The sequence below is a fragment of the Toxotes jaculatrix genome, chromosome 8, assembly GCF_017976425.1.
Source record: "Toxotes jaculatrix isolate fToxJac2 chromosome 8, fToxJac2.pri, whole genome shotgun sequence".
Lineage (NCBI taxonomy): Eukaryota > Metazoa > Chordata > Actinopteri > Toxotidae > Toxotes > Toxotes jaculatrix.
The window spans coordinates 24,926,309-24,951,039 of NC_054401.1; the positions used below are offsets into that span (position 1 = coordinate 24,926,309).

General features: G+C 41.7%; 1 protein-coding gene across 2 annotated transcripts in view; it reads left to right on the forward strand.

The window, feature by feature from the left end:
• ascc3 (activating signal cointegrator 1 complex subunit 3) overlaps window positions 1-24,471 on the forward strand; it is a 113,613-nt gene extending 89,142 nt beyond the window's left edge. For both annotated transcript variants that reach the window (XM_041044617.1, XM_041044616.1), the window contains exons 29-42: window positions 1,000-1,120; window positions 1,567-1,709; window positions 3,949-4,086; window positions 4,260-4,380; window positions 4,578-4,710; window positions 5,351-5,476; window positions 9,895-10,006; window positions 10,129-10,263; window positions 14,954-15,178; window positions 17,417-17,568; window positions 18,187-18,337; window positions 20,370-20,576; window positions 21,458-21,633; window positions 22,475-24,471. In XM_041044617.1, the coding sequence (XP_040900551.1) occupies window positions 1,000-1,120; window positions 1,567-1,709; window positions 3,949-4,086; window positions 4,260-4,380; window positions 4,578-4,710; window positions 5,351-5,476; window positions 9,895-10,006; window positions 10,129-10,263; window positions 14,954-15,178; window positions 17,417-17,568; window positions 18,187-18,337; window positions 20,370-20,576; window positions 21,458-21,633; window positions 22,475-22,622 (2,088 nt within the window). In that variant the 3' untranslated portion in view covers window positions 22,623-24,471. The remainder of the gene's footprint in view (window positions 1-999; window positions 1,121-1,566; window positions 1,710-3,948; window positions 4,087-4,259; window positions 4,381-4,577; window positions 4,711-5,350; window positions 5,477-9,894; window positions 10,007-10,128; window positions 10,264-14,953; window positions 15,179-17,416; window positions 17,569-18,186; window positions 18,338-20,369; window positions 20,577-21,457; window positions 21,634-22,474) is intronic.
• Window positions 24,472-24,731: the final 260 nt, after the last annotated feature.

Genomic DNA, 24,731 nt, shown 5'->3' on the forward strand with positions numbered 1-24,731 from the left:
GCTTTTCAGCTGGGAGCACTGACAGGACTCCTCAAAAAAAAAAAGAATGAAGATGATGTGTTTGAGCAAATTCCTCAGTCCAAACTTCCACTTGTACACGTTAAATATCAAACTCTTACTGTCAGATTTTTACTGAGCACAGTCATCAGCCTCAGAGGATGAACCTCCTTCATTTTTGACACTTCCTGACCTTCCTGTAGTGCGGCCCTCAATCTAAAATGTACTTATTTCGACACATTTGCATATTTAAATAACTCCATGGACTATCCTCTAGTGCCCCCCCCTCAGAATAAACTGTACAGTATGTTGTTCACATTATTACCTAAAGGGAACTTAACAGGAGGGGCTTAATTCAGTTTAGGGAGACTTCTTCACAAAAGCGTATTCTCATTCCAATATAACTGTAATTACACCTTCTTTTTTTATTTATGTCTTTTGGACCATCAAGAAATTCATATAAAGTCAGGGACTAAGCGTATTTTTGCATCATCATTCATACATGATACATTTCAGAATATTTTAACGTGACTCTTGCTCTGCTGCCAGTTGAATTGTAGGCTGGCAATCAGGATTGGCTGTCCACCATCTAATAAAGCTTACTGCCGGGCTGCTGCTGGGGACCGAGCCGCTAAATTTGTAGCTCCGCAATCCATTATCCAGGCTTTAAAGATGTGTGTAGACATGCAGCAGCCCTCAAACAATACACACCAAACAATGCAACACACTCTTTACGACACCCCATAACACACTCTGAGTTTCAATTCTGTCCATACACTACCGCATAACACCTTATCACACAATAAACAGCAGCAGACACATCAAAGGTTAAACACAACACAGTGGAGTCCAGCAGTGACCCGCTGCTCAGTGCCTCAGTGACAGACAGTTCACATTACAGCCAGATGGGGCTACGTGTTGCCAGCTGCTCACATTAAATCTCTTTTCTTTTCTTTCTTTCTCCCCCCCCCTCCCCTTCCCCCTCTTCTGTGTGTGTAACAGGTGGGTTTGTTTAACTTCCGCCCGTCTGTTCGTCCCGTACCGCTAGAAGTTCACATCCAGGGTTTCCCAGGACAACACTACTGCCCCCGCATGGCCAGCATGAACAAGCCGACCTTCCAAGGTGCAGCTCCACACTCACATTTACATGATTTACACATTCTGCTTGCACATTTAAACACGTGCGCACTTGATTTGTTTTTGGCTCTTCATGCTGCTTGTTGTAGGTAAAATTACTGCTACATCTTTACGGTGCTGTTCAAAAGTTTGGAGATGCTTGTTTTCCTGCAAAATGATCTCATGGTAAAAGATTATTTGAACTTTTTGAGAGCTGTTTTCTTTTATGCTAAAAATGCAATCCCCCATGTGTAATTCAGATTTATTAAGACCAGAACCAGGAGACCAGGAATCCCATACTACACTACGACACAATTTCCTCCTATTTAACTTTTATTAAAAACTACAGCAGCCAGCTGTTAAAGAAAATTACTGATCCTTTAATAAAAAAAAAAAAAAAAAAAAAAACTGTAACTATTTATTTGTTTTGTGTTTTTTAACTTATCTTTACAGCGATACGCAGCCACTCCCCGGCCAAGCCGGTGCTGATTTTTGTCTCGTCGCGACGTCAAACTCGACTCACTGCCCTGGACCTTATTGCCTACCTGGCCACAGAGGACAACCCCAAACAGTGGCTGCACCAGGACGAAAGAGAGGTATGCTAATGTTGTGTCTACACAGGAGGCGTAAAACAAGGGCAGCAGCATCTTCAGTTTTCCATCTGTGTCACAAATGATGCATTCAGGCAAGGCACTGAGTGTAGGTCACCTTTGTTTTAGCAGCCAACACACAATCACTGTTGTAACGTGCATGAAACAGAGGACAAACAGGTGGTGTATACATGATCTGTGCAGACAGCTGGATTGATTAAAATAGAAGTGTATCTCCTCAGTCACATGCTTATGTACGCAGGTATGAAGCTCTGTGGTAAAATAGATAGATTCTAATGTGTATTTTCACGGGCATCCTTCTCTTCTTCTCTCCCTCCTCCTCTTGCTGAATTGTGCTGTTGCTTCACTTCTCTATCTATAAGTACTGGTTCCAGTGTAATTACAGATGAAGTTCGACCCAACTTGTACTGGGAAACGCCTATGTCATCATCCAGTACATTGTCTCTGCACAATTTAGGATCAGTTCAAGATGGGAGCCAATTACTCCTCCAGGTTCACAGTTGAAAAGTATCCTAGTATCATTATCTTTTTTTTTTTTTAACTGTTCTTTTAATCAAAAAATCAAACAGAATTTGTAGTCTGTAGTCTCTGTGTAGCTGGGCAGATGGCTATAAACTAAGCACTGTTTCAACCATTTAGTCTACTCCTACATTACAGTCTAATACTGTACAGTATAGGTCTGCCATTAGTCCATATTTACCCACTTAGCAGCAGAGCATAATCTCCTGTGAACACATACACAATCAAAAGACTGGAGTAGTGACATGATGCTAATCATTGTAAATTTATATTATACACACATGCTGGCACCAGCTGCCAGGACTCCGACTTGCTGCCCAGTGGTGTGATGCTTGGGGGCTGAGCAAGTTTTAACCGTCTAATTTTCGAGTTTTAATTTCCTCTGATGTGGGGGAGTGGTAACAAACCATGCTCACTTTGATTCCCATGGGAATGAGCCTGCAAAATAGGATGCACTCGAACTGAAAGCCGAGCACACATGGGACCGCCTCACCATTAATATTAAGCATATTATGTTATACTGTAGTTTAAACTGTTGTGTTGTGTAGCAGTATAGTGGCGACACCAGACAGTAACTGCCCAACTGGAGCTTAGTTTCCAGACTGGCGACATGGTTGGTGTCCCCCCCCCCCCCCCATTTTAAACACCCCATGAACATGTCTGCTGTGCCACCTTCAGGGCAAAAAGGTCAAGTCTGCACACAAGTTATTTGGATTTGAATGACCCCGTTGAACTTCCTCTAGCGCCATCCTCAGGACAAACTTTACACACAACTTGGAAGGATTCTAGGAAAACAATGCATCCACTAGGGGCTGCTTGTGAGCTTTATGTCTGTGTGAAAAAGTGAGTATAAGCAGACTATTTTCAGTTGCATATGATGAAAATAAAAAAAATAGCAAAGCATTACTGAGCTTTAAATTGTGTGCCACTGGATCATAGATCCTCTGTGTCCTATACAGGTTGAGGGCTGATGTTCTAGAAGAAACGATACCTGCTCATTGTATAACTGGCAGAAATAGCAAATGGCTTGAGGAGAATTCACTTCTTCACAATTGTTTAAATCATCAGCTTCTGTGTTTCGTATGCCTTGAGTAGTAGTATTCATTGAAGACATGTCACAAAGTCCAGAGTTTGCTCTCCTGAGCCCTGCAGATACTGCTGTCTCAATGCAAATATGTGCTATCTTATAACATAGGCCCAGTTTCTATATGTATGTGCACAGCCCACGGCCTCTGTGTGTGTTCTGCTGATATATGCCGCTGCCTGCTGCTTCTCTATGCTTGGCCCGTGTAGCAGCTCAGCTCCCTGCTGTTTGACTGACAGGCTTCTGGTGATGGCTGCTTAACTCTCATCGGGGGTCACCTACTGCCCCGAATCCCCTCTCTGGCCTGACAGCTCTTTCTTCCCTCTGCTGCTGCTGCATGAAACCCCCAGCTACCTCTCTCAGGACAGGACTTTCACTCTCCCCTTCTATTCTCGTACTTATTATTACCTCACACTGTATTTTTGAATTGATTAATTAGAATATTTGAAAGATACACTGGGTGGGGCCTATTTTTTTGGTTAGTGTGCCCAGAAAGACATGAGATCTTTCTGGGTTGAAGACATTAGATCTGTATAGTACAAGACTAGATGTCTACCAGCCGGTGTATAACTGGATTCATGTCCGTCATTGATCTGTCATTGTGCTCTGGTTTGTCTGTAGATAGAGGACATTATCGCCACAGTGAGGGATTCCAACCTGAAGCTGACTCTGGCCTTTGGGATCGGCATGCATCACGCAGGCCTGCATGAGAGAGACAGAAAGACTGTGGAGGAGCTGTTTGTCAACTGTAAGATCCAGGTACATCTTCACCCTGTTCACCTGCACCTTAGCTTCGTCGTGTCAGCATTAAAACAATACTTACTAACATTCTGTGTAATTTTCATAGCTTGTACATTTCTTATTCATTTAATCTGTGTCAAGTTTCCTCCTGTTAAATCATGACAGTAAGTTTTCATCATCTCTTTGCTCAGGTTTTGATTGCTACCAGTACTCTGGCCTGGGGGGTGAACTTCCCTGCTCACCTGGTGGTCGTCAAGGGAACTGAATACTACGACGGCAAATCCAGGCGCTACGTGGACTACCCCATCACAGGTACACATCCCAACACACACCGTTAGGTATTTTCTCACTTTCATGTTCATGTTTCCGTTTGTTGTGTAATGGATTATCACTAAATGAAAGAAATCATTGCTTTAAGCCAACACCAACTGAGAAGCGATATTTCTAATTTTGCCATCACAACAATAGTTTTAATTTGTGTGTGTGTGTGTGTGTGTGTCTGTGTGTAGATGTTCTGCAGATGATGGGGCGAGCAGGTCGGCCTCAGTTTGATGACCAGGGCAAAGCAGTTATTCTCGTCCACGACATCAAGAAGGATTTCTACAAGAAGTTCCTCTACGAGCCTTTCCCTGTTGAATCCAGGTAACTGTTGCATGTTTGTTACTTTGGTTATTCGGATTTTTACCATCAGTGTCTGTTCTCCAATGAGAACACCCCTGTTTGGCAGTGAATAATAATGAAGCCCGTCTGCTCCACATTCATACTAGTGCACAACACAGGAGTGCTTCTAAATGTACGCGCAGTCCGCACGAGACACACGACACTAAAAACTGATTCTGCACGAGAGATGAGTCTGTATACGGTTTACCTACAAAATAATTCCTGTAAGCGTTTGATAGCAAGCTTTTGGTTGAAAGTTCCACTATGACACTGACTTTCAATACTGATACCACGTTTCAAATACTGAATGTTGTTGAAACATAAACAAAGATACAGCAACTTTGCCTGAATAACAGTCGCCTACAACTGGCAACATTTTTGATTTGGTTTAGGAACTGTCAGGTTAAAAAAAAAATAAATAATAGGTTTACGAGTCTGTGAGACTGTCCCCGACTTTCTCAGTTACCTGTAACAGCCTGTGGACTGACAAAAAGTATTGACGTTAAAAATCCAGTCCTAGATCTGAGTATTTAGGACCCAGATCTAAATCAGAATCTATCCTATCGTGAATCAGAATCTCATAGGTTCGTTTTCTCTCTGTGATTGTGTGTTTTATCCTAAGCCTCCTCAGTGTGCTGTCAGACCATCTAAACGCAGAGATTGCTGCGGGCACCATCTCATCCAAACAGGACGCTATGGACTATATCACCTGGACCTACTTCTTCAGACGGCTGGTGATGAACCCCAGGTTAGGACAACCTCCTCCAACCACATATCATTACCAACAGCAGCAGTTCATCAGATCAAAAGATAAAGGAAACACACAAACACATGCACACATTCTTGGTCTACTCTGACAACCTGGGTTGAGGAGTGCCGTGTTCTCGAGTCAAACATCTGCTGTGTAGACAGAGACCATTCCAGAACATTCCACCCTGTTGGTATTTGCACGGCTGTCAGCCCACATTTACCGATCAGGCCCTGACAGAGGCCGAGCAGCAGCAGGATTATACCAGCGCAGGTATGTGAAACCAGATATTGATCATTTTGGATTCAAGTTGGGAGTTTGCACCAATATTCAAAGTTGAGCATTTTGAGTAAAACAATGACAAGGATTTAGTGTTCATCTATGATTTTATTAGCAGAAAGCCTCAGACAGCATTTATGGTCATCTTTTTTTTCTGGCACAGACTGTGTAAACAGAATTGGCCCCGGACCATAGATATCATCCCTCTGCTGTATTTCTCCAAACAAAAATCCTCAAAAGTAGTTTCAATCTCACTAACACCACTGAGACCTACTATATTAGTACTATTATTAAATTATTATCAGTGGTTCTATTAGAATTTTGCTGTATTATCATGTGGTATTGCTACTCTATTATCATTTGGTGGTATTTATAATACTACAATCATTCTGTTAGACAGTCCTGACAACTAATGAATAGACTTTTTTTATTAAATACATCGGATTTGTGCTTTTGTGAATTTCCACAATTTCATGAATATACTAATAAAATCAGAGTATCTGCAGGTTCTCAATAAGTCAAAATTGAATTTAATTCCCATCCATCAATTTGAGATTATTTGGTGTTCATGTCTCAGTGTTAGCAAGCTAAGCCTGCTACCTCTACTTCCTCCAGCTCCGCCTTGTCGATCCCAAGCCATATTTACTTCAGATGGGATACAGTGGGGTCCAAACGTCTGGGACCACTCTCATTTACTTGATAGTAGAGTATATTTTTCCTCCAGCTTGTTCTGAGCCTGCCTGATGTCTCCTCCAAGTTGGACTTACCTGGAAAACATTCACAGAAAGGCGTCCAAGAGACATCCTAATGAGATACCAAAACCACCTCACCTGGCATCTTTTAAGGCAGAAGAGCAGCAGTTCTGTACCCAAATCCTTCCATATGTCAGAGCTCTTCACCATATATCTAAGGGATAAAACATGATTTTTTTGTGTTTCTACCCAATGCTTAGCACAATAGGTGAGGATTTGAACATACTGACCCTCAAGGGTTAGTTGCTGCTCCCAAAAGGGGGAATCAGTTTTCCAGAGTAAAATGGTCTCCAGCTTGGAGGTGGTGATTATCATCACCGCTACTTGACTTCAACAGAACTACATCATCTGCAAAAAGCAGATATCCATTCCTGAAGTCACAGAACCGGATGCTCTCTCCGCTACACCTAGACATTCTGTCCATGAAAATCACAATCAGAATCAGTGACAAGAGACAGCCTTGCTCTAGTCCAACACCAACTTCTTAAACTTAAATCCAATCATGAGAACAAAGCTCTTATGGCTGTACAAGGACAGGGTGGCTAGTTGCTACATCCCCTATTTCATAATGCACAGCAACCCAACAGGATACCTGTGCATGTGCCCCAGGGGTCATAGGGCCTTCTCTGCTGACAAAAGGTGAATACAAATCTTTGAGTTTTCGTTATTAGTAACTAAAGTTACTTGAAAACCTAGCTAAACCTAATTTCAGATTTTGTTTGCGGATTTGATTCAGATTCCATCAAATGCCATTGATCTCTTACCCACTGTAACTGTATCAGTGGATAGTGGTTTTGACAGCTTCTATAAGTTTTTCTAAAAACAGATAACATTAAATTTTAAACGTACAGAAAAACTGTGATTGTGTGTAGCAGTATTCACAACAAAAGACGTAAACAGGCCTGACAGTGTTCTTTTTATTACAATACTTGCGCTTCCAATTGACGTTAAGTTAGACAGGCATTCTACTAAATCAAATCAGAATGTGTTTCCAGTATGAGAAACATATTTGGCCTTTATGCCTGCTCTTTAATCACGAAGTGTGTATCAGCACTCACATTGAGCTTCACGTCACATGAAATGATATTCGATATCTTAAATTTTGCCTGTTAATGTACTGATCCCCTGACACCGTTATCTCCGTGCGGCTGTGTTTTATACAGCTAATTTATCACTGCCACACCGCACACAAAGGTACACACAAACACACCCACAGGGTCCCATGGGTATCGTAAATGTCTGCAGGCCAACTCCCTGTGCCATCAGGAGCCTAATGGTGATGATGTTAATGGCCATAACTTAATCAGACAGGCCCTGCCACCAGTAAAGATCTGTGAAATGTGTTCAGTAATAAACACATTCAGCGCTTAGAATTGTGCACTGTCAACATGTGGACCAATGAGAATTAAAGAAATCCATCCATTAGCTTTACCGCTTACCCTGTCAAGTTCGCGGGGTGGAGGGGGGGCTGGAGCCAATCACAGCTGGCATTATGTGAGAGGCAGGGTACACCCTGGACAGGTCACCTTTCTATCACAGGGCAGACATATAGAGACAAACAACCATTCATGCTCACATTCACACCAATTTAGAGTCACCAGTGAACCTAATCTGAATTTCTTTGGACTGTGGGAGGAAGCCAGAGTACTCGGACAAAACCCACGCAAGCAAGCTCCACACACAAAGGCCTCAGCCTTCCGGCAGGTTCCAACCCACAGGCTCCTCGCTGTGAGGCGGCACTGCTAAAAAGAAAAAAATAAATGCTTACTATTAAACACACAATAAATATGCTCTTACTCTTGCTGCTTCCAGGCCGCAAGAGATTTCTCCTCCCTGCTCGTAACTATGTCGTTAATAAATTGTATGATAATCATGACAAAATTTCCTTTATGCGATATGAGAGGTTGGTGATTTTTCAGTTGGGGCCTGGTTTGCATGAATTATTCAGATAACTGTATGTAAAAATAACTTCCATGTAATAGTCTTCCTCCACCTGTTAATTATCGGTATCCATCCTTGTTAAGATACCTTTTTTTCCCCTTATTCCCCTTAATGTTTTCAGCATTTTCAGTTTATGTTCATGGCCATAGCTGGTTGATCCTGTAGGCTTAAATATGTCTGTAAATAAAACGCAAAGAAGAATGAACTTGCAAACCAGCCAACGTATACTGCAGCCCAAAATTACTATCACTCAAACATATAACAAATAGATATACAACAAATCCTCTGAGCAATATTTCATTTCCACTGTAGAATGAATGAGCATGTTCTTATAAGTGTTAATATTTTCATGAGATTAACGAGAATATTTACATTTCTGCCATTTTAATAGTATGGAGTAGAATTCAAATAACTCCTGGTGTGTAGATAGAAATAAAAGTCTGATTATAATTCATTACTTCTTGTATTCATCTTCAGATGAAAACATAAAATATGGTCATTAGCCAGGTGGCACTCAAATAGCACAAATAACCACCAGCAGTGGTGAACAGTTCCTCCAACTTTTCCAAGACATAATTTACTTTACTTACAGTAAAAATGTACACAGGTTTTTTGTTTTTGTTTTTTTCACCTCTGGAAACACACCTTTAGGACTTTTTAGCATCTGTTTCTACCAGCTTTAATGAAACTGTGCCTGGTTTCTTTCGCTCTTTTATTTGACTTGCGCAAATATTGGCATTATAAGCTAATGAAGATTGTCTTTGATTACATGTCTGCTGAGCCTCATATGGTAACTCTTTCTCAGCAGAGCTGAGCATGGAACCCATTTTAGCCACTGGTTGTCTTATTTCAGATAATAACAGTCTAACCTGGGAGTCATTTGCTGGCAAGGGTTGGCCAGTTTTCTTTCAGCTGGTGCTTTCCCTCTGTAGCACAACAGTGTGTACAAGAATCTATCTACAGTAGTACAGTACGGTAGTGGCAAGTCGTTTTACTTTACTGCTGTTATCTGGGTTTTCCATTACGCCCCAATTAAATTCCATCATCAGTCAGGTTTTATTATCAGTGTTACTTGAGGAAAGAAAAAACCTCAATAAAGGAAACCGCTAACCAAGTTTGTTATAACCCTGCTTGGAACACTGAGGGATCTGGTTAAGGTGATTACATGGCACCGTATCCTGTTAGCTAGCATAATCAGGTTTTTTTTTTTTTTTAAACAGGGATAAACCCCTGGTCATAGAAGAAAATGGCACAGTGAAGTTCATAGTGAAGTTGCTAACCAGACAAAAAGTTCATGGTTTACTCAGGAGACATATTTGCACCATTGACTGTTGTCTCATAATTGTCTGCAAACAATGAATATACTCCCACTGAGCAGGTTTATGGATGGTTCAATAAACCAAAGTCTCTTTTTTGTAATCCCACTCTATGTGCTGTGTTGTTTAGTTATTACAACCTTGAAGACATCGGCCACGAGTCCATTAACAAATACCTGTCCAACCTGGTGGCGAGAAGCCTGCGGGACCTGGAGTGCTCCTACTGCATAGAGATAAAAGAGGTGTGTGTGTGGTATTTTTTTTAAGTAAGCTTGTAGTCGTAGTAGTAAAATGAGTTTAGCATATTCGTTCAACATGAGACTGCCAGTGTTTTGTTAAACTTTTGTTTCCACTAATGCTCCAGGATGATCGGACCATTGAGCCGCTGACTTACGGTCGCATTGCGTCCTACTACTACCTGAAGCATCAGACCATCCGCACGTTTAAAGAACGGCTGAAGGCCGAGCTGTCCATCGAAGAGCTGCTCTCCGTTCTGACCGTGAGTTTCACACTTACAGCAACTGTTGTTTTGTCACCTCTTGCTAGGTCCGTCTTATCAGCACCACATCTTTTTTTATATGTCAAGTCCTTTTACACCGAAACCTACGCGATTAGTGCAGATGTGCAAAAAAAAAAAAAAAACATTTCAGACTTTGAGAGACTTCTTGATATTCAGGGCTGTGCATTCAGAGAGGTCACTTATACCAAGGTCTGTCTTTTCAACCAGCAATTCCCTGTAGACCAAACTATACATTGACTTTATGACTTTTTCTCTATAAGGTCAGAACTAATATTACACCAAGATGCTAAATCTCACAGTCAGTGAGATACAGTGCATTCAGATATCTGTGAGCCCTTTTAATTTTAATCAACCTATTTAGTGAACCTTTTACTTTTTAATCTTCAGTACTGATAAGACTATAGGAACCGGTTTACCTGTATTTGATAAACTAAATACATTAAACTGTAATGCTGGGGTATTGGGGGATTAAGGTTTTTTAAATGTGTGTATACTTTTATACACCAGCTACTCTAAAAAAAAAAAAAAAAAAAATTTGCTGACCCAGCTGTGCACACTAGACTTCATGCATTGAGTCAAAAATCAGTGTTGTGCAGGGGACAGTGTGTAGACTGACACAAAAGTGACTGTGTCTTTACCAAGAACCTGCTTAATGTGGTAGTCACTGTCATTTCTGGTAAATACACGCACAAAACCAGATTCAGACCTTGTAGGCTGCCAGCAACATCAAAACTTTGTTGTCATGTCAGGTCAGTGATAAAGATAAGAGGTGTGATCTAAGGGATGGACAATAATGAATTCAGTAACAGAGCAGGAACAAGTGCTCTGCCTCCTAAAACAAGACCATAGCAGAACCTGATCCTGTTGGAACGCTTGATCCAAGGTCTGCCTTTATGTAGAGTAAATACATTCAGTTAGGACCAGAGCTTAGCACATGGTTTTCTGATTAAAGTTTAAGGGTAAATGTTTCATTAAAATTCAGGGCTGTAATATTTTTTTAACACATCTTCATGTGCTGTACCTTTGTATGCAGTCGGGGTTGCACAGTGTCTTTGTACTGTGTTTTTCATTTTTGTTCATGGTGTGGGAAATCGTTAAACTTTGTGCGTGCACAGGTGCAAGTGTGAGAGTCAAGCAATTAAACAGATCTGCTTCTGACAAACATTTTTCCAATTAAATGTCTGCCAAAATAAATACATTTAAAAAAAAAAGTAGTTGTAAGTACAAATAAAAATAAGACTGTGCTTATTTATTAGTGCAGTGCTCTAAATATTGATTATGTCAGATATAAATAAGAATTTGGTGTTAATTGTTTTGAACAAGTACACACTTTGACAGTGTTTCCTTTTCTTTTCTTTATTTTTTCTTTATTTCTTTTCTTTTTCTTGTCCTTATGTTTTTGTTTGTTTGTTTTTTTGTGTTGTTTTTTTTTGTAGTAGCCCTGCGTCTCTGCCTTCAGTATTTAGCGGCTGTAGATCTTTATGTAACACAGCGGCACATTTGCAGCTTTTTAGAAATCCACTGAAGATCTGTGATCAGCCACAGAAGACATGACTTCCTATATTTTTTCTCTTTCTGCCTTTTGAAAATACAACATGGACATCAAGGAACATTCAAGCAAACACACACACGCTTTACTCCCTGCTATCAAATTAGCACCTTTGTGTGAGCTTCATTAACTCTCCTCATTCTGGAGGTTTAGTGTGATCTGTTGCCCTCCTCTTTTTACTTGTTGACCTTGTGCGTCCCAGCAGCGAGGTCGTCCACACGCTGGCTTCTGATTGGTGGGGTCAACGCAAGAGATGGTGGTTTCACACCTTTCACTGAGAGGGGGATGATGACATCCTCCTTTTCTTTACCACTGCTTCTAATGGGCTTATATATCAGTCTGAAAGGATTTGTGGTGCATTTCATCACTGTGAAAAAGCTTCTTTTATTTATTTCTTTTGGGAAGTGGAAAAAAAAAATCAACTTTTTTTTTTTTTTGGTAAATGTGCAGAGACCTCCTGCACTTATTTAAAATGAAATGAATGCCATGTGTATTCCTTGATCATCTCTGCGTGATGATGCAGATCTGGAATTTTTTTTCCTAATTTTACGCTAAAGATTGACCATTTATTGTGTGTGTTTTTATGTTTTATTCATCTTTTAGTGTCACATTAAGTCCATTTGATGTGTTCAGTGGTTGAACCCAGCTTCAGTAATGATGCTAACATATGGTGGGGAGGCTACTCCCCACCACAGTTAACATCACTCTCCTTTTGCACACATGTAGTTGGAAGCAGACCAAGGCATTGCCATGCTTGGCTGCCTCCCTCCCCAGCAAGCTGCGATACAATAGGCCAGTCACCCCAGCGTCCCATCCACTCCCCCTCTGTTAGCTACAAAGCACTGGCATGCTCCTCCAGTTCCCCCTAATTGCTGCAGCGTGGCCACTAATGAGCAACACCCACGCTTCAGTACACCACCACCTCCCACTCCCTCTTTACACACATTTTTCTCCCTGAGCACTTTGCTATCACTTTGCGTGTTTTTCTCTTTGTTTTCTTTCCTGTTTTATTTGTCCTTTGCTTCCCAAGACCGCAGTGTTCCCACAGTGAAATCATTTTGTTTATATTTCAGTTTAAATGGATAAAACTGCAATTTCTGAATCATCAAGCAGCACTTGGTAACCCATAATGACAACATGAAAACATGTTTTTAGAAAATTTTGCAAATTTATTACCCATCAAAAACTGAAACCTCATTTACAAAGGTACTTAGATCCTTATTTCAGTACTTTGTAGAAGCTCCTTTGGCAGTAATTACAGCTTAAAGTCTTCTTGGGTAAATCTCTACAAGCTTTGCACACCTGGATTTATTCCACTCCTCCTCTAAAGGTCCATCAGAGTGGATGGGAAGTGTCTGTGAGCTACCTCTTCACAGATGCTCAGTGGGGCTTAAGTCTCAGTTACAGAGAAACCTGTCCTGAACCAGCTCTGATGTTGTCTTGTCTTCCCTCAGAGCTGACCAGCCCCCCTGCCCCTGAGAAGCACCCTTCTATAGCATGATGCAGCCACCACCATGCTTCAGTGCAGGGATGGTGTTAGCCAGGTGATGAGCAGCACCATGGCTAGGTTTTTGTCCTGACATGTAGTGTGAACTGTGGAACTTTATAAGTCCAGTCAATTCAGTTTTCCAGATCTCAAATGAAAGCAAAGAGGATACACCATGTGGAGTGTCACAGCAAAGCCTCTCAATACTTTTCTAAATAAGAGATAAATGCAAAATCAGAAAATTGTGCAGCGGGGCACCCTGGTGTCCTGGGGGTTTAAAGCCATGTCATCATACCGTCCCCAGTTCAAACCCAGCTGAGGAGCTTTGTTTAATACCAAGCCCAATCTCTCCCCTTCATTTTCTGTCTGTTTTAACTGTCTGTTCTATAATAAATGTCCAAAAAATAGACTTTAAAAATAATAACATAAATTGTGAAACATTGCAATTATCAGTTCCACAGTCTAAAGCTTTTTTTTTGTCAGCCAAAGACCTAATGGTTAATTTACAATGATAATTTACAAATAGAGAAAAACCAGCAACCCCTCACATTGGAACACCTGAAACCAAAGAATGTTTTTACATATTCACTGGTTATCAACATTGCTGTTGATAGCCAGTTAAGTTCTGTTGATTAAGTAATGAATTGAAACTGAACTGAAACTGTTTTTTTTTCCCCCAGAAATGTGTAATTTTGTAAACCTTGAAAACATGTTTTTGTAGCAGCTGTACTGTGGACCTGACCTCCACCACACGTCTTAGCTGTGTACACCTTCCTCTCTTCCACTCTTTCGGATTTCTCTCTGCCATGCTGCTCCTGCTTCAAAGCTTCAGTCTCTCCAGGAGCTTCATCCCTCCTCTGTGAATGTTACTATCAGAGGATGTGAGACAGCGTGGAGTTGTTGGTTACGTCTGCTTAAAGATCTATAGTCTTTCCTCCAGCACATCCATATGCAGACACAACAGCACTGAGGGATAAATTATTCAGACATGATTCCTAGTCCTGCTCAGGTCCTTTTTTTCCCAGGTCCTGGCTTTTGAAACACTGGCTTTGGTCAATGATGGATGGAGCCTTAACAATGCAGGCCCGTGGGGGGGAGGGGGGCTGTGACAAATGCCTCCAGCATAGCCTGTTGATGGGAGTACATTAGCCAAAGTTGAACTGGAGTGAATTAGAGGAGAGGAGCGATGCGTGTCCGTGCATCACTCTGTATAACAATTACAAACAAGGCTGAGCACAATGAACGCACACCCTCAGCACAAAGAGGAGACTGATGGACCATCATCATCATTTTACCTACCCAGTGACCCAGCGTGTGTGTTCACTGGGTCTTTGTCAGTCACTGTTTAGGATTCGGAGAAATTTCCGTAAAATAATTTGAAGAATTCAAACTGTCATTCCAACCCTATGTAGATTTTTATAAGCAGGTTGGCAGGGTTTTCAGGTCATTAGGTCTGCAGAAAAGATTCCCCACATTCTTTGTGGAAGAGGGAAAGCTGGTTTTCCAAGCAGGGGGAAAAAAACAGAAGAGCGGGGAGGTAAATGCAGCTGTTAGAGTACAGATGCTTAGATTAAAAAGGTCTGAGCGTAGCATGCTGTAGACTTCCTGTTTCACTTTTGATCTCTGTCTCTCAGGATGCAGAGGAGTATGCCGAGTTGCCCGTCAGACACAACGAGGACCAGCTGAACAGCCAGTTGGCTCAGCAGCTCCCGCTGAGGGTCAACCCCCACTCCTATGACAGTGCCCACACCAAGACCCACCTGCTGCTGCAGGCCCACTTCAGCCACGCCCAGCTACCGTGCAGCGACTACACCACCGATACCAAGACAGTACTGGACAACGCCATCCGAATCTGTCAGGTAGGCATCTGATACACAGTGTCAACAAATTACTCATGGGAAAACTGATTATTGAATCTTTGAGTCATCACTTTAACACAACATGAAAACAAGCGATAGTGATTCAGACTTTAGGAACATTTGTACAGAAGCTGTGGATTAAAAAGACTTATTTCCAGGCACTGGGTAGGACACAGAGGACCTTTCTCAACTGGCCCGGTATATCACACTTTTACCACACCATGGAGTGCCATGTGTGTTTCTCCTGCTCCCTGCCAGCAGAGGATTAATATACTGATGAATTATATTTTTATTGTGCCAGCAAGCTGGGCCAAAACATGGTCTCTGCCCTCAACCAAGCTGTAGCCTTACTCTCAACTGGTCAACATGCTAGTGAAAATGAGAGTATGCAAACAAATCCGAAAAATGAATATTGTGTTCAGGTAGCAGGGGCCTGCCTGTGCCCGTTAGCCAGCTGACTGTCACTTTCACCAGTTAAAGTGATAAATGTCACCAGTGGCAGATTATATCAGCTGCAACTAAGAGGACAGGAGACATCAGTGTATAACACAAGTGTACAGTTGTTTGTGTTTGTGGTTTAACAAACCGACAGAGATGAACATGCTCTGGTGACAAGATCAGCTGACGGTGTCACATCAGTGACTATAGTCTGAATCTCCCTGTTAAACTTTAATGTTTATCATATCAGAGATTTAAGTTTTATAGTTTCTGTACTTCAAGTATTTAAAGCAAGTAAGTGTTGTTTTGATTAGACTATTTAGATTAGTTTCAGTTCTTAATAATGGTTTTACATAATAAGAATCTGAATATAGAAATAATAGGTTTCATTAATTAGGGATAATTGATGAGAATATCTTCCCAGGAGCCGATAAAAGCTGGACTCATGTAGCAACAGGCTAACCCGATGATGGACTAGTTATTTCATATAAGAAACATTTGATTTTTGTTGCCATAAAATTCCTCTTTATATCCAGACCTGAAGAGTTTTAACTGAATTATGAAGCACGTTTAGAAGCATAAACATCTACCAATATTAGCGGAGTCATTGAATGAGGTAAACATGAGGTGAAATGGCGAGAGAGGAATACGTAACTAATAGATCTGAATTATGTGCAGCACATGAAAAGAGAGCACATCTTGGGAGGCGGTGCTGTGCTGTAGATGAAGCACAGAATAAAAGGGGAATGTTAAACATTAGTAGGTGATTTGTAGTTGAACTTACTGGTCCGTCTCGTAAATAACATGATGCTCAGAGGTTATATGTAACCCCTGAGGTTTCTCATTGTCTGGCGGCCATAACGGCTCTACTACTCAGCGTTCATATGGAAAGTGACAGGAGACGAGGTCTTTGAAAAGAGAAAGCTTAGCGCTTATTGCAGTCATCGCTGAGTCCTTTACACCTGACAACACCTCTTAACTTCATCACCCAAAGTTTCTCCGTGCAGGTTATTTAGCATCTAAGGTGTGACCTGCTAGATGGTGTTTGTTTAGCTTCTTTGTATGTTACTGTTTGAAGTTAGGACCATGGCTGATCGTCTGTAAGCCATTGTCCACAGCTGAGGAGGGGGGTATGGGTGTGCGTGTGTGTGTGTGTGTGTGTGTTTGTGTGGATGTATGTACATGTGCTTGTGATTTTCCATGCTGTGTATCTGGCAGTGATATTCCATGGCTCATGGATGTGGTTACTTCTCTGGTGTCCTCCTGCTACCAGTTACTGAAATGGTTCTGGTCTTCACTTTCTTTATGGTTGTTTTTTATTGAATGAATGTATATTTTTATTGAGACCACTGCACATAGAAAGTGAGTGTGACTGTCCCTGGAGATTATTTTAACTGACAGGTCTATTCATAAACCTGCCTTTTTAATTGCTGCCTCACTCAGAACTCCCTCATCCCATGTCCCTCCCACATCATATATGTCAGATCAGTGATCACTCCCTTGGAGTTTCTCAGTTTGGATGCACCATTCATCTATTCTGCTCATTCATCCATGGAAAAAAGCAAGAAGGCCGGCCCCCTAGTCAGGCTAGTTTTAGTCCACTTTGTTACAAACTGAATCAGATCCAACTGTCACCTCATTTAATTTGTGTATGCTGCAGTAATTCTTCTTAAATCTTTAAACTCTTAGGACTTTGAAATCATTGCTTTAAAATCACCACTGAGTTGATTCAGTCAAAGTGTATGATGCATTTAAAATAAACTGTATTTAAAATAAACTCCTTCTTTTCCTTCTCCTTAGGCAATGCTGGATGTAGCTGCCAATGAAGGCTGGCTTGTTTCAGCCATCAGTATCTGTAACCTGGTGCAGATGATCGTCCAGGGTCGCTGGCTGCACGATTCCTCATTACTGACAATGCCGCATGTGGAACAACACCACCTCTACCTGTTCAGGTAAGCAACATCACTTCACCACAGGTACAGCCATAATGCCCGTAAAGTCATTTGTATGTAGCTCTAGCAGGTGGCTAATCTGCCTGGTTGTTGTTGTCCTAGCTGCACCCAGCTGCATCAGTGAACATTACATCTCATCATGATTCATTAATGTCTGAACAGCTTCTTCATGTCATCTAAATAACTCTGGGTATGAGGAGTTCCATTGCTTTAAGGCCGCTGTAATGACAGACCGGACTCAGTATTGTTTGCACCATTAGCAGCTGGTGTGTTTTCTAACTATTCCCAGCCTTATGTATGGAAACCAGCAAACATCCTCAGTTACAGTCTGAAAAAAAAATCCCACGCAGGTTCAAACACAAATGCAGTCACACATATAACACCTAGTGAGTTAATGCTCAAACCAAAGCGGAGTAGTTTTCCCATGCACACACAGCTTATGAATTTCCAGGCCTGCATCCTGCAGCGTCATATAATTTTGTTCAAATTCAATAAAAATGTGTGATGAGAAAGGAAGACCCGCAGGCCCACTGGTGAAAGACAGTAGGAGGTGTGGGGTAGGATTTGTTGTGATGATGCCTCATGACCAAGAATTTCTCTCCTCCAATCACTCCACAGGAAATGGGCAAACAAGAAGGGGAGGAGGGACATGGGAGACTTCGGTGGACCAATTGAAGGACTTCCTGAGCTGATTGCTGCCTGCAATGGAAAGGAAAGTGTTTTCGCTGCTATTGTTGGACAAGAGTTTCATTCAAGTCAGACTGCCCAGGTGAGATTACAGATATTATAACCCCAAAGCACATCGGGAATATGATTGTCCCTCAAAATCAGTAACCCTTCTGGCCTGGTTCATACCTGGAATAGACCCAGTCTGTATTGTTTTGATTTCTTCTTCTTTTAATTTCCAGCAGACTAGACATAGAAAGTGATTGTCTGCCTCCTGCTGGTTAAAAACAACAGCAAACGAAAAGGATGTGCTTGTTTAGAGCAGGGAAGTGAGATCCGATCACAAGTGGTCACTCGCAACGTATGTGGAGACGCATTCTAATGCCAGGTGTGAACTGACATACTTCAAGCTGTCCACTTGTGATCAGATCACCCAAGTGATCACCCCCCCCCCCCCCCCCCCCCCCCGCCGTGTTAATGCCAGGTCTAAACAGGGGCCTCAGAGAATGGTAATTTACTCCAGAGGTAAAGAAAACAACAAAAACAGATTACATGCACTTGAATATTGTACATTTAGCAAAAATAATTATTCAGAATGGGCCTTTTACTACATCTAGCTTGAGCACATCACACATATTATCACACACAAACACATACACACACACACACACACACACACACACTATTATCATTGACGTGCCATGAGCAGTCTTGCCACTGTGGTCCCAGATACCTCCAGGATCCCCAATTACAGCTCCATTGATAGGGTTTACAGCTCCAATTTAAGTGCTAATTGCAGCTGTAATGAGAGTGTCCGGGCACATCGGCAGGCCCTGTGGCTTCACCCAATCAGTGTCCCTGCTTTCCCCCCCTTCCCCACCTTTACTCCCCCACCGCCCCTACCACCCCCACAGTGTGGCAGCCTCTCTAATTAAATAATTAGATGTGCAGCAGTGTTCCTGTCTGACTTGCTCAGAGAGAGTAATCCTCATATAAATAGCTTTTGCCGGGTGAATCAGAGAGGTTTTTCTCTCCACAGCCTTCAGTACACTGCCATACAAACACACACACGCACACACACATCTTCTTTCACCAGTGTTACTCTCTCTGTGCCTTTATCTGCTTTATGTCTTTCATCCTCTTTGTGGTGGAGCTTTGGGTTTGGGTTGAACCAGCTGTTTCTCAGATTCTCCATAAAAGCACTTAAGAGACACCTAAGACCAGAGAAGCGTCTGCTATAATCAGTTCCTGCTTTTATCAAACAGCAGACTTCCCTCTGTCATAGCTGATGGATCTGTCCAACACAAACCTCCTCTTAAAACTCTCATTTTCTTTTTTCTCAGAATTCTGTCGTTCCTTTCTGAGTACCACTTTCATGCCATATTAGAACGTTTGAGGGAACACTGTGACATCTCACTTTGGGGGCATCTTATTCTTTTCTGAGAACAATCACACCAGTTTGTGATTCTTATACAGATTTTAATCTAATTCAAGAACAGACAAATTTCTCCACCCCACCGGCCCAATCAGCAACCAGCAACAACATGTGTTTATAAAAACACACCCAGTCAATGTCTCATCACTGTAACAAACGGTGATCCAATCCGAGACAAGAAAACATTTCAGGGGACTAAAAAAGCGTGGTATAAGGAACAAAAGACAGAAACTGTACCAACATGGAAATTTGGTAGTTCCCAACAATATGGTTCGTAGAATGCTGTGCAGGTTCCCAATGCCAGGTAAAGTGAAGTAGGTTTGCCATAGTTATCATAGCTTGCACTGACTCCCTGGTATCTTGGAATTGTCACGGTTCTTCTGGACCTAACTTTTAGGGTTTAGTTTAAAGAAAGTCCGGTGTTGGTTTAGTTTGGGGGACTAAACAACCAGACTGATACCACTTGAAAATATGCAGTCTGACTCTGGCAGTTCATTTGTTGTGTGAAATTAAAATGTGTGTGGGAATTTTCCCTGTAATTGAAAAGGAGGTTCATTTTAGCTTAGCTTTGTTAAATTAATCCTTCAAGTCACTAAAATTGTCCAACAAGTCATTGACCCATCACCAAATACAACTTCATGTTTACACGTCCAGGTTAATTTGTGATGAAGCAGCGTGAATCTTCTTCTTCTCCTGTCAGGCTTGGTCCTTTCTGAGTCATCTCCCGGTGCTCGAGGTTCACATGAGTGTGAAGGGCTGGTGGGAGGACAGCCAGGGACAAATGGAGTATCCCTTACCTGCAGCAGGAGCAAACCTGAGGGAGGAGAGCAGCTGGCTGAAGGTCCACGCTGACCAGGAGTATGTTCTGCAGGTGTCGCTAAGACGCATCAATCTGGGCCAGCAGAGGGTCAGTACATCCAATATCAGTACCCCACTGTCTATCCATATATATGAAGTGATGACAGTGTATCTGCATAGCTTGTTTACACACCAAAGAGTCAGATCTTAGAATTAGAATAGCTCCTCTCTGAAGCTGCAGTAATTCATATTTTGATATTAATAATGTATCATATGATCAGATGTAATATGATCAGGGTCATTGGTAGCGATGAACTCACTGTTGATTATCACCCCACTACGTTTCCTTCAGCTAGCCGTTTAGCACCTTTTAGCTCATTGTTTTGGTTTTATGGTTCACAATAAGCTGGTTTCTAGCATCAGATTTTTTTTTACAGGAACAACTGTAAATTTTTTAAAAGTTAAAGCTCAGTCAGACGGGGAAACAGTGCAAGGATTAGCGTTTTCATTAAGTCAGCGCAGCTATTATCCAGTTAAACAAGTTGAATTGTAATTAGGTGTGGAAGAAATGTTGTAAATGAAAGAGCCGTTAGCTACACAAAACTTAATAATTCAAACATCTGTTGTTAATCCTTGCCTCATGCAGAGTAATTAACAATAAGAGAATGTACCTCTGGGTTCTTGGTCTGTTAGTTAAGTAGACGTCTGTGTTACACTGATGTAGCACAAAAGAGCTCAAACTCACTTTTTCATAATTCATATTTCTCTGTCAGCTGTATTATATTGTCCAGCGTAACAGAACGTTTAGCAGTGTTTTGATTCTAGCATCACATCATGTTCAGCAGATAATCCCTGTCATGGTATACCTGCATTGTGCTTAGGTCACATAAAGGCACCTCAGCTTAGATCTTATAATCAAATAAACTTGATATACTCAGTGTGTAAGCCTCTGTAGCACAGTGGAACTGTACAGTGTGTCTGTTATTTCAGAGGAAGCAGGACAGTAAGGCCCAGGCTCCCAGGTTCCCTAAGGTGAAGGACGAAGGCTGGTTCCTTGTCTTAGGGGAGGTGGATCGCAGGGAGCTGCTGGCTGTCAAACGGATGGGATACGTGCGCAACCACACCGCTGTGTCTGTGGCCTTCTACACGCCGGAGAAGACTGGAAAGTAAGAAGCTGTACAAAAAGGAGATTTAAACACAAAGACAAGCTTTCTCCACACACTCGAGGGGGGACACCCCTCACGAGCCAGTGAAACAACCCTGGTCAAACTTTAGGCCAGTTGCAGACCAGACAACTTGATCTGCCTCACAGACACTTTGGATCAGTAAGCAGAGCATAGTTGTCACAGATTTACTGTCGAAAACACTTTCACCTTTATTGAAGAATTTATGACAAGGCTGCAGGTTGTGACATGGTCCTCACCTTTTTTTTTTTTTTTTTTGAATGAGATGTTTGACATAAAAGCATATCAGTGAATCTGATTTTAATTCGCAAGGAAAAGCAAGAACTGAATTAAATTATATATCATTCACACAACTAGTTGTTTCAGCAGAATTTAAAAGACTGTTTCTTCCTGCTGGTTTGACTGTTTTGAATTCCCCACTTCATTAAAATAGAAACTAGAATGTGGGAACGAACCAAATCCCATCAGAAGATGAAAGCCAACAATGTGTCTGAGTCTGTCTCTCAATACTTTCTGAATACTGCACCCACTTTGTCACAGTCAGCTCAACAGAGTGGAAGATGGAAGCTGGACACATTATCAAATGTTTAGTCCGACAGGAGGAAACAGTGCATTTGTTTGGGGACTATTTTCAGAGGCGGATTAATCTACACTTGGTGCTCTGGTTAGTATTTGGAGCATAAGTGTGGGGTATGTGGGACTGAGTCAGAATAAACTACAGTGTGTGTGTGTTCATGATAATGAATGAACATGTCATATACTTTCTGGCCTTTGTATCTACTCATGTGTTCTAACTGTTGATCCACATCTCTTCTGGTTTCAGGTACATCTACACACTGTACCTGATGAGTGACAGCTACCTGGGTCTGGACCAGCAGTATGACATCCACCTGAATGTAACACCCCCCAGTATCTCTGCCCAGGTCAACACAGAGGTGTCTGACTCAGTGACTGACATGACCCTCAGCTGAGGAACAGTGACCAAAAAAACCTCATCATCATGAGAAGAACAGGTCTAGGAACATCTTCTGTGATCAGCAGATGAGTGTGATGAATCTGAAACACAGTGACTTGTGTTAAAGGGGGAATTTTCTGACATGATCCACTGTCGTCCAGTGATTTTTTTTTTCAGCGACGGGTTGGAATTTATGGATTTGCTTTACACTTTTTTTTCTATCAGCTTCACTTATCTACCTACGCTTCGCTCTTACTTAAAACTTGCGTATTGTGACCGCACTGCATTCTGGTCCATTAAGGCTACTGTTAGTGCAGAAAAAGATACACTTGTGCCTCATTTACTGTGGATTTCTGTGATTTCTTTAATATCAGTGAAAGAAATATGATATTTTAGTTCTTTAAACATATCTTAAGTTTTCATTTAATTGATTGAATCTAATTTAACTCTTAATTACGTCAGGTAACAAACCGCGGCTGCAGTGACGTCTCAGCAGGTGTGTAAGGCGTCATTAAAACGAGATAGCACGCACACTTTGAGGCCGTATCTCTTCAGAGACATTGATGGTGTTTCACTTAGTCATACACACAGAAACTGACAGCAGCAGTAGTAGTAGTAGTAATGAAAGAAAGAAACCCCACCTACTCTCACACCCCCACCTTCTCACCCAGCCAGGCGTTTCCCCAGATTCTGCCTCTGGAAAGGAACCATTAACCAATCCGAACAAGTGATTCCTTTGAGGCATCCCAGCACCCTTAAGGTTGCAAATTGCCTGAATGTTGCTATGTTGAGTTCGGTGTCCACAAAGCTCAGCTTCAGTCTACAAGCTTCCACTCCTCCAAAGGCCACGTTTTGTAAGCCACGGCCATTAAAGGGGGCAGGCCCTAAAATCTGACAGCAGTTATGACATTTTGTATTCCGCTGTAGTTTGTCTGGGAAAACTGAGCTCCATAACATTTACTCAAAAAAATCAATTCCAGTCAAGATACGTGACAGAGGCCATCGCAGAGTAAACAAGTCACTTGTTTCCCGAGGAGAGGAAGGCCAACCATTGCATTCAAATTCTGAATCTTTCTTGCTGTTCTTGCTGCCATTAAACAGTTAGCTTACCTGCTCCTTACCTGTGCTTCCAGCATACACTTTTAACCTGACAGAATAATACAACAGCTGTTATCTGCCCTGTGTGACTCAGTGTTGATGTAGCTGTTGTTTAGCTGACCAGAAGTGGATGATGGATCCAGAAATGCAATATATAAAGATATGGAACGTATGTTTTAGGATTAAGGACACTTCCCCCAACCCATGTCACTCTGGTAGTTATGGGGTAAGGGCTGAGGTGAGTCTTTGTTAAAAAAAAAAAAAAAAAAAGGGTAAATCTCCTCCTCCCTCGTGGTGTTCCTCAGCTAAAAACTTGTAATCAGATGCGTCAGTCACTGATGCAGTAATGAAATGTATGACTATGTAAAAGCCTGGTATGATTTTCACACTTTCACCGCTTTGACTTTCTAGCTCTGGATACTGCATTAGCCTACTGAGCTAACAATCAGCGATGAATGAGAGAATGCAAAAGTACAGCATCATTTTAGGTTTGGGTCTCTAGACTGATGAACTCTAAACCCAGCTTCTGTTGTAGAAATGTAAACATGTCACTTCTGTACATCCCAGCAGGGGAGGTGGAATAGTTTGGCACAAAGCCCTGATGCCAGAGTAGATCCTAAACCTGATACATTGTTAAACATATCACAGTCACTTTGACATTGGAGCAGGTCATTCTCATCCATTCATGTTGTCATACACTGCAACTGTTGCATTGTGGGTAACGTAACTGCCAGGTTTTGACAAGCAAGAAGAATGTGTGGAATAAAAAAGACAATATCTCTGATTCTGCTCCTCTGATCATTCTTTTAACTGTCCATTGTAAGTCCAACATTGTTAGTGCAACACTAAAGTGATGGACTATATGGTCTTTGCTTCCCCCCTGATTTCTGTCAGCAGCGGTGCTGTTGTTCACGTGTCCATGAGCGCACAGCAATGGACCTGTATTTGCGTGCATCAGTGGAAGAACAGCTCAGAAGTGTTCGAAATAGGATTATTCATGTTGACCTCGTCATGTGTGTTAATTCAC